A 10209-nucleotide genomic window follows, 5' to 3' on the forward strand; every position below is an offset into this window, starting at 1 on the left:
AGTCAGTTCAGATTAATGTGACATCAAACAAAACACACAGAGCAGTATCCACATGAATTTCCTTTCTGACTTAGAGAAAAGTGTTAAAACCTCATTTCTGTTGTTAGAAAATAGTTAAATATAGCCAGCTGTATGCAAAACGTTTCTGAGCTGTTCCACTGGTGGCAAAGTTTTGATCACTGATTTTATCCACATCCTAGTCAGGTATGGCTTGAAAGGATCAGACACTGTGACAGGTACACAGACACTCCTTTGACCAGTGACTATAAAACAGCACTTTAAAACATAGGGCTATTCGTATGTTGATTTACGGCATGACAGTTAGTGAGGTACTTGAATGTCCACAACTCCACCTTTTGTTATCTATGAAATCTCCTTTATACAGCACGATACAACAGACAGTCTGTCACATTATATTCTTGACTGGCATGTACAACAATGTGATCCTGTTGCTTGAAATGTCTGCTGACTTCACCCAGCACTTACAATTCCACCGGCCAGTATGATAACCTCAATAACACTATCCCTCACAGATAAGTGACTCATTACTCATTGCTCTATGAACCCACTCTTCTTATTATCATTTCCCATATAGCGCCTACTTGGTTGCCTCATGATGTCCATTCTGTTGTACGGTAGAATAGAATAGAATAGAATAGAATAGAATAGAATAGAATAGCCTTTATTAGTCCCACAAGGGGAAATTTGCAATGTCACAGCAGCAAAGTGACAGTAAGAAAAATCAAGAGAACACATCTATGAATTAAAGACATACGATATATCCACTATATATACCATATAAATAAGAAAAAAATACACATTAGGATACTAACAACACAATATTTAAGAATATATATACATAGTAAATACACAAAGGAATTGAATTTGGTTTTATTACACATGGCAGTTTGCTAAATGTCATCAAGATAAGTCTTTTATTTCTCCCCACGCCAGAGGAAATTCACATTGTTACAGCAGCTTATGTAGCAATACACATAGTAATAGTAATAAAATAATAATAAAATAGCAGTACTACTATTTATAATATGTACAGGGATGAGAAATGAGAAGGAAAGACACTAAAATAAAAAAAGGAAATGATAATGAAGATTGAAGTAGTATTACACTTTATTATGGAATATTGCCCTTGAAAAAAAGAAACCAAACAAATCTAAACCATTTCCTTGAAGTTTCTTTCAAACATTGTGCCTAAAGCCCGGAATATATATTACATTTTTTAGAAAATATATACTGTCACATTTATTTTGCTCTGTACAGCCTCAAACATCCGGTGGTTTGTCTTTATTAAAATCCAAATAACTTGACCTGAGTGTGGTCCTGTTGTGGTGAAACGTCGCCCCCTGCTGGTGAGCAGCGGCGCTGTGTGAAACTCTACTCTGTGTTTCTCTACTGACACGTTCTGCTAGATGAAGAGATTACATTTCCCCTGCAATGCACCGTCACGATCACAGGAGGGGGGTGGGACGGGCAAAAAGGGATGATAAAGTTAGCTCTGATAACCCTAATCCGGATTATGCATATGGTTAATCCAGGGAGTGTTTCATTTCTGCTCTTCTCTGACCATCCTTCCCGCTTTTCCGTATCGTGCAGCTACGTCGCCCTCCTCGCTCCGCCCTGGACTGCTGCAGTTCCCCCTGAATCGCTACGGAGTACACCTCTCACCAGGGCAGCAGCTTGATCATTTAACTGTCTGAAAGCATATTTTTTTAATCGACAACGCAGAGCTCATGTGTGGATTTTTTGGATTCATGCCTGATGACCATTATGGATTAATAATCGGACCCTGAGCGCAGGACGGCTCGTCTGGACGCTGCTTCACATTAGCTCCACCATGTATCAGACCTTACGGACGCTCTTACTATCAAATGCCCGGTGCTGGGATTCCGACAGTCAGAGGTCATACCAGGACCTGTTCGAGAGGCTTGACACCAACAAAGATGGCAAAGTGGATGTGGCTGAATTACGAGCGGGCCTCAAGGCGATGGGCATATTCCGTCAGGGCGCAGCACAGGTACCTGGGGGGGCCAAAGGGATCCTATATGAGTTTCAAGTCCTGGCCTGCTCGGTTTTGCATGAAATTCCGGAGTAGCACAACTGATCCTCTCCCACACTGATATCACCCCCAGGACGCCAACGTGAACCATAAGATTGTGTGTTCTCTCTGCAGAAAATCGTGTCGTCTGGTGACCAAAACAAGGACGGCTGTCTGGACTTCAACGAGTTTACCAAATATCTGAAGGAACACGAGAAGAAGCTGCGGCTGACATTCAAGAGTCTGGACAGAAACAACGATGGTAGGAGATGCGTGAAGTTGTAGGAGCAGCTGACACATGCCAATGAATGTTTACACTGTCACATATCCGCTGTTTACACTGCACCATATCTCAACAGAGTGTGTTTTTTTCCTGTGTCAGGACGCATTGATGCCTCAGAGATCCAGCAGTCCCTTGCAGAGCTGGGCATAGATGTCAGCAGGGAGGATGCACTGAAAATCCTGCAGAGGTTTGACCTCCATTTCTCAGTTTGTTTACAATCTGACCAAGCATATTGCATGTGCACAGTGCAGCTTAATTGTCCATCATTTGACAGGTGAGAAGTTGTGTGTGTATGTGTGTTTCCTCAGTATGGACATTGATGGGACCATGATGGTGGACTGGAATGAGTGGAGAGAACACTTCCTGTTGTACCCCGGCCACAACCTGGAACAGATCATCCGCTACTGGAAGCACTCCTCGGTATGAGTCACATCACTGTGCAACACTCTGGAATGAATCACATGCAGCAGCGTCCTCATGTGTTAGATATTATGGATTTTCTGGGCAGCTCACACCGAGGCAGCAGCTTTCAAAGTCCAAACCGGTCGAGATAATTGGGTCACAGCAGTGTGCTTGCTCCTACACCTCTTCCTTGTGCAAAGAAAGACACAATTGACTGGTTTGTTGCTTGTGGAGCACGAGATGTTTTGCTCCATCTTGAGCAGAACAGTGGCTCACTTGACAGACCTTCTTTCTGCTGAACCAAACAATACACGTGTCATGGTAGTGACTGCAGGACAACTTGGGTGTCACTGCAGTGTTGTGCTAAATTGCCATGTGTGTCACAGACGGCTTCATGCTTTTGGAAAAACATTGGTTTTGTTTATCTGAAACAGCTTAGGTGTGTGAGACGAGGGCGCATTCAGCTCAGTGATTATGATTTCACAAGCAGTTCTTGCAAAAGGTTAAGGAGCTCAGACCTAATTGGTAAAAGAGAAAATATACTTAGGACTTTCCGCAATCACCTTTTTTACATTTTCAGGTGTACAGTAGAAAAAGTCTGCTATTATCTTGATTTCTGAGATTTTTGGCTGAAAATGTATGTTGCAGGTTGTGTAAATGTTGCTGCTGTGTGCAATTGGTGAATTTGTCAAGGTTGAAAAGAAAGTAGTTGCTGCACGACAAGTAAAAATACCTCAAAAGGAGAAGTTCTTACACGGAAGTTTGTGGGGTTTTTCGTCACGGAGATATATTATCTAAGCCAAAGTAACCTGATCTATGATAATACTCTATTTACCATTATTTACTATACACAGACAGGCATACCATGTGTTTGTGTTTTAAGTGAGAGGAATTACTGAGACAGACAATTCAAATGTACGAGACTCCATGGTTTCAAGTGATTTGAATAAGTGATTTTAAATACTGTGTTTGTGCAATCACTAGGTGCTGGACATAGGTGACAGTCTTGCCATCCCAGATGAGTTTACAGAAGAAGAGAAGAGCTCAGGCGTCTGGTGGAAGCAGCTTGTTTCAGGTGCAGTGGCGGGGGCTGTTTCTCGCACCGGTACTGCCCCACTGGACAGAGTGAAAGTCTTCATGCAGGTGAGTAACATGAAAGAAAAGATGAATAGATGTGTGTATGAAGCTGTCCTGCTGAATGCTTTTATTTGTTCTGAAGGTTCACTCTTCAAAGAGCAACCGGATAAGTCTGGTAGGGGGCTTCAAGCAGATGATTGTAGAAGGAGGTCCGGCTTCACTGTGGAGGGGGAACGGAATCAATGTTTTGAAGATCGCACCTGAGACAGCAATCAAATTCATGGCGTATGAACAAGTAAGGAACTCCACCTCTAAAATGTCCAAGTTTGTAGACGGTGTTCATAAGAAACACTGTGACTACATGTTATTTTCTCTGTGTTTTTCTAATCCAGTATAAAAAGTTGTTAACATCAGAAGGAAAGAAGATTGAGACACACAAGAGGTTTATGGCTGGATCTCTGGCCGGGGCCACAGCACAAACAGCCATCTACCCAATGGAGGTAAGATTAGTCGTCTTACAACATACCTATGTGGCATAGCCGCATGGGATGTAATGATACCACATTAAAGCTCTTTAAAGGACTCAGTGTGCTCTTTGTCAGCATATTAATAAATGTTCCACATGTCCCTAGATGCCCACGAGATCTTTCAGTTCAGTTTCTCAGATCAAAACACTGTAAAGGTGGATTGCGTCCTCATGACTGTTTAACTCTCAGTTGCAGCCCTGGTCTAAATGGGCTGCTTTAGTGTCCATAGCTTTAAATGCAGCTGATCTGCTGCTGTCCAGACAGTCTTCAGGAAGAAGGCTCTCTCTGTAAATGACAGCACAGAGAACAACAATTGCCGCAGGGGAGCCAACACAGATATGAATGAATGTGAGATCAGAAGTGACAATTCCTTTTAGCTTGGGATGTCAATATTATCGGCCCAATATTGGCATAAAAGCGTAATATTGGGTAATATCGTTATCGTTTTTTGCCTATCATGAAAACAGATAAAATAAAGCCTGTATTTCGCCAGCATTTACCGGACTTGTAGAAGGAGGGAAAGTATGAACTGTTGTTTGAATCAATTAAAAAAATAAAAATCATGAATATGGCATTTATTCTATAACTTACGTCGAAGTAGTTTTCTTATTTTGCACAAACAATGTTTAATTTTGGAAAGCCGTTTAGCATTTTAGAGTGCATCCAGTGGGGCATCACAATGAAATTATGCATTATGTGTTCATTCCACGACAGAAGATATGTGATGTCACCTGAAATTAGTTAAATAGTCCACATATGTCGGTATTGGTTGATGTCAGAATTGGAAATTAGGAGTTGGACAATATCAGCATATCGGTTATTGGCAAAAAAGCCGATATTAGACATCCCTACTTTTAGCTTTCTTTCTGAGTAACCATTTTATGCGGAAATATCATCAAATTCACAAAACAGCTGTTATCTTTACCTCATATTTATGGTGAGTTTGTCACACAACTTTGTGAGTATAAAGTCAGTATTTTAGTGGTGCAAAGCAGCTGCTTGGAAATGAGTCTGAACTGACTGCAGATTAATATATGATCTCCATGGGCTGCATTTCAGTCACTGTTTCTTACTCGTTCCATTGTCTGACAACAGAAACAGAAAATACGTAAATGACAAGAGTTTTATTTGGGAATTCAGCTGTATTAAAATTCAGTACATGTGAGCATGAGAGAGGCCACCACAAAACACAATAACAGTTGATTTTCTTATTATGGGACTTCTGCAGTTTCTTCTTTGAAGCAAAACACCACAGAAACCGAAAGTTCAGAATTTGACCTCTTTTGTGTTGTTTGTCTCTCAGGTATTAAAAACTCGACTGACCCTGAGAAAAACAGGCCAATACACAGGAATGTTTGATTGTGCCAAAAAGATCCTAAGGAATGAGGGCGTCAAAGCTTTCTACAAGGGCTACATTCCCAATTTACTGGGCATCATTCCCTACGCCGGGATAGACCTTGCTGTTTACGAGGTATGCAGGCACTTGTGATGTATGCTGCAGCTTTTAGTGCACTTTGTTTAATTACCTCATTTATATGCTCGATTCGTCTTGTACTGCAGGGTTACATTAAATTTAATCAGGGGAATTCATTACAGTAGTTGAGCTCTCAGTTCTCGTATCGTCTCTCTCGTGTGTCTCAGAGTCTGAAGAACACCTGGTTGTCGTACCACGCAAAAGACTCGGCTAACCCTGGGGTTCTGGTGTTGCTGTGCTGCGGGACCATCTCTAGTACCTGTGGGCAGCTGGCCAGCTATCCTCTCGCACTCGTACGCACACGGATGCAGGCACAAGGTAAACTCAGTCTGGCATTTGATAACAGTGATGACAAAAATGAAATGGCACATGATTACACTGTGCAGAATATTTGCCAAGAAAGACAAGATGTTTATGTGGTAGCAAAGGTATACTATTTATTTATTTACTTGATAGGGAGAGTGCACGTTAATGAACGTCTATTTAGACAGCAATGGATGTGGTTATGCCGGATTATAGCAACAATGCTAATTTACATCTGCAGTTCCTAGGCAGATTTAAAAAAAAACAGAAAAAGACATAACAGTGATACATAAGACATTAAGTCACAATAAAAGCACATTGCACAAAGTACACAAAGAAAACATAACAGTAAAACATGCAAGAAAACATAGAACAATAGGTCTCAAAAAAGGACAATATATTACAATAAAAGCATGTTGCAAAAAGTACACAAAGAAGTAGAAGGTCAGTGTTCACAAGACTGATTCACTTTCAGCCACTGTTTAAGGTAACTTTTACAGGTTGGTAACGTTGGACACTCCCTCATGGAGAGTGGAAGACTGTTCCAGATCTTACTGGCCTTCACAGAAAGAACATTTTGTCCTGAGGCTGTTTTTCTGTGTGGGACCTCACAGTCCTCTCCAGAGGAGGCCCTGGTCCTAAAACCGCTGTGAACCATTAATAAAGTCAGACATGGGGATTACAATCTTTGGTGTACAATACAATGTTTGTGTTAGAGCAGATATGTAGAGGAGCATCCTCCAGAGAAGGGCATCCTGTTTTATTTTCACGTAGCTTCTTAGATGAAATCATGGTTTTTAAGTACTTGCTGGTGTAAAGTAAAAATGACTGAAACCAAAAATTGACATTTGAAAACAAAACAAGATGTAATATTTAACTGACACCAATTTGCAAGCGTTCAGGGGATCAGTATTATTACTCCACCAAGGAATGTGGGGGAGTTATGTGATGACATTGCTCAAAAACGGACTAACAAATTTTGACGACATTTTCAGGGAAGGTCAGAAATGAGGCAAGGAGCAATTGAGTAGATTTTGGCAGTGATCCGGCTTATAGTCTGGATCCATGGATTTGTTATTTCTGTATCATTGTGAGGTAGCAGCACAACGTTACTGTAACTGTGACAACAAGTGACACTATGTCAGCTGCCTGCTGATGATCACATGATGGCAGTCCTACTAAAAATCAAGTAAATTGTGGACTTTTAAGGACTTATCCGTCGGAAATGATGCAAGGAACAATTTATTGAATTGTGGGGGTGTTTCTGAGTCCTATCACTTCCTGCCGCACGCTAAATATTTAGGTCACATGATTCAGCATCCCTGCAAAACGTACGCATGGATAACACACGCCTGTGCTCAGCGCAAGTTGATTTTGTTTGTGGGTACATCTATATTAAATGGTCACATTCTATGTCGCCGTGATTTCCGATCATCAGTAACTAATAAACAAATGCTGCATTTATTTTAAAAAGGCTACATTTCCGACAATGCCATATTGGGGAATAAACAGCTTTGGCGGAGTACTGTGCTCTCTGAGTGCTTTTTTTATTAGTTATTAGTATTTCATTTGTGTTACAGACAGCACCGGAATAAATAGTGTGTCTTCAGATACAGCATGACCTCCCTAATTTAATATTTCTTTGCAGCGTCTCTGGATGCATCAGACCAGCCTACCATGACTTCCCTGATGAAGAAAATTGTAGCCAAAGATGGTTTTTTTGGACTTTACCGGGGTATCCTGCCGAACTTCATGAAAGTCATTCCTGCTGTCAGCATTAGCTACGTGGTTTATGAGTACATGAAGACTGGCTTAGGAATCTCCAAATGATGCTGTGAGCCAATGGCGAAGAGAACTTCCTGACTGAAATCACTCCAAATAGACCAACAGACATCAAGCAAACAGAGCATGACTTCCATCAGTTGACAGAAGTTCATCGCATGGAAACCTGTGTGTCACAAAAGCTGTCTGCCAGTACCTAGAGCATTAATCAGTTATGGTGTGCATGCTTTAAATTTTGTCCTAATGCTATACACTCCTCTCATTTACACTCTCCAAAGCAAAGCTTGTCACAAAGACAGTTCTGCACGTATAAAAAATGGTAAGTATATTTTGTTGGTTAATTTATGTCACTGTCATTCCTTGAAACTGTGATGAAATACAAACGGGGCGCAATGAAGGAAGATTTATTTTTTTCTGGAGAAAAATGGAATTTATCCCATGCCATGTTTGTGGTTTTAGAATGAGAGAAATAACACTATGTCAGTTTAAATGTTCACACGCTGTAGTGGTAATCCAACACTTCTGTAGCTTGTAAACACTTGTCCCTGGAGTGACATCAGCTCCTGGCAAACAACACTCCACACGCAGCTGTCAACTAAAAATAAGTGGTCCTCAAAAATCAATACTTTAAAACACTGGACTAGAGTGTGTATGAAGACACACATCTTGTGCAATGTGAAAACCACTAATCCCACATTCTGTATTTGATAGCTATGTGCCTTATAGCCTCTTGGTGTGAACCTTATAACATCAGGAGATTCATTTTGTAGCAATATATATACTGTATTTATGTACTGTATATACATAAACATGTTTGCAGTTATTCATGGGTTCAATAATGAAAACTATAATACGTGATCACTGGACTGAAATACTTGCAAGGAACATATTTTTGTCACATGTCACTTCTCATTTCAACACAACAAACTGCCTTCTACATGCACAGACATTTTGTTACCTGTTCTGTCATACAGCCAAGCGGTGAGGCATGCAAGATGACAATCAGCCTTTTGTGTTCACAAAAATTTAACGTTCATGGGGATTTTAAGAGGCTGAAAGTGATCTTTAGTTATTGTTCCACCTTCATATCAATGGTCTTTTCAGTGCCAGCTTTTCAAATATTGTGGGGATCAGTGGTTTGAAGATCACTGAGATGTGTTGAACGGTCCACCTGATGGTCAATAAAGACAAAACGCGTGGGCGCATTTCCACGCAGAACTGGAATTTGATCTGTTGGCATCCGTACTGGTGTTAAACTTCAGTTATCCAAGTAGCATCCGGTGGAGATACCGTAGTGCAGAGGTGGAAGAAGTAATCAGATTCTTTGCTGAGGTAAAAATATCACGACAGTGATGTAATATACTCCATTACAGTTAAAGCTCTACATAGAATATCTCACATAGCATAAATACTAGAAGCAAGATGTAATAAAGTGCTGATTTGGTCTCTCTGACTGATATATTTTTTGATGTCATTAGATCATAAATGCTGGCGCATGACGATGTGTTTCAGCAGCATGCTACTGTTGTAGCTGCTGCAGGTGCTAGTTTGAATCACTTGATGTACAGTTTTATATACAAGGACTGCAGATTAATGGGCTCAGATGAAAAATGGGGAGAGGAAAAAAGAAAAATAAAGTTCTGAAACATAAAACTAAATTCAGTTTTTTGTAATTTTTCACTAATCTTATGTTTTTTGTGAGAAATTAGATAATTTAAACAATATCATTGGGTAATCATCACTATCTGTTGGAATTATTAATGGCATCTGAAATAAGTCCCTGAGTAAGATATCAGAAGCTAAACAAAAATGGAAGCCACTGGTCTAATCTTTAACAATGTATCTTAATAACTTATCCTCTGTGTAAAATATTTATTTTATTCACAACTAAACTAAAATGTTGTGTAGTGCAATAGTAGAAGTACAATACTTCCCAATGATGCAAAAAAAGGGGAAATACTCAAGGAAAGAACATTCCCTCAAAATTGTCCTTAGATACAATACTTCAATAGATGTACTCAGTTTCTTTTCAGCCCTGGTGCTGTAAGGAAACAGATAAAACAGAAGAGGAAGAAAAGAACAAACAATTCGTTCCATCAGCTTTTAATTGCAGTAGAGTAAAATTCTCCAGTGTAAAATAAAAGATCAGTCATATAGCCTCAATCGACCTAATAAATCACATTTCTTTCTGATCTACCACAGTAGTAATTTTTTCATAACAGGCACTAATTTTATTGTTAATATCTTTATCCATATTACTATTCATATTCGGTTTAGATACAACAGAACAACTGTCGCCCTATACTTA

General features: G+C 40.0%; 1 protein-coding gene across 1 annotated transcript; it reads left to right on the forward strand.

The window, feature by feature from the left end:
* The first annotated feature begins 1407 nt into the window (after positions 1–1407).
* On the forward strand, positions 1408–9351 carry LOC110953516 (calcium-binding mitochondrial carrier protein SCaMC-1-like). Its single transcript, XM_022197563.2, has 10 exons — positions 1408–2032; positions 2189–2315; positions 2436–2523; positions 2645–2756; positions 3723–3881; positions 3958–4110; positions 4208–4315; positions 5646–5813; positions 5984–6134; positions 7768–9351. Exons 1-10 carry the CDS (start codon positions 1853–1855, stop codon positions 7947–7949), a joined length of 1428 nt encoding a protein of 475 aa, XP_022053255.2. The 5' UTR covers positions 1408–1852; the 3' UTR covers positions 7950–9351.
* The last annotated feature ends 858 nt before the right edge of the window (positions 9352–10209 follow it).

This window comes from Acanthochromis polyacanthus, chromosome 9 (genome assembly GCF_021347895.1).
Source record: "Acanthochromis polyacanthus isolate Apoly-LR-REF ecotype Palm Island chromosome 9, KAUST_Apoly_ChrSc, whole genome shotgun sequence".
In the NCBI taxonomy this organism is placed as follows: domain Eukaryota; kingdom Metazoa; phylum Chordata; class Actinopteri; family Pomacentridae; genus Acanthochromis; species Acanthochromis polyacanthus.

Coding starts and splice junctions, on each gene's coding strand:
- LOC110953516 (XM_022197563.2), top strand. CDS start 1,853: ATGTATCAGACCTTACGGACGCTCTTACTATCAAATGCCCGGTGCTGG. Junction 2,316..2,435: donor TCTGGACAGAAACAACGATG/GTAGGAGATGCG, acceptor TTCCTGTGTCAG/GACGCATTGATGCCTCAGAG. Junction 4,111..4,207: donor AATTCATGGCGTATGAACAA/GTAAGGAACTCC, acceptor TTTCTAATCCAG/TATAAAAAGTTGTTAACATC.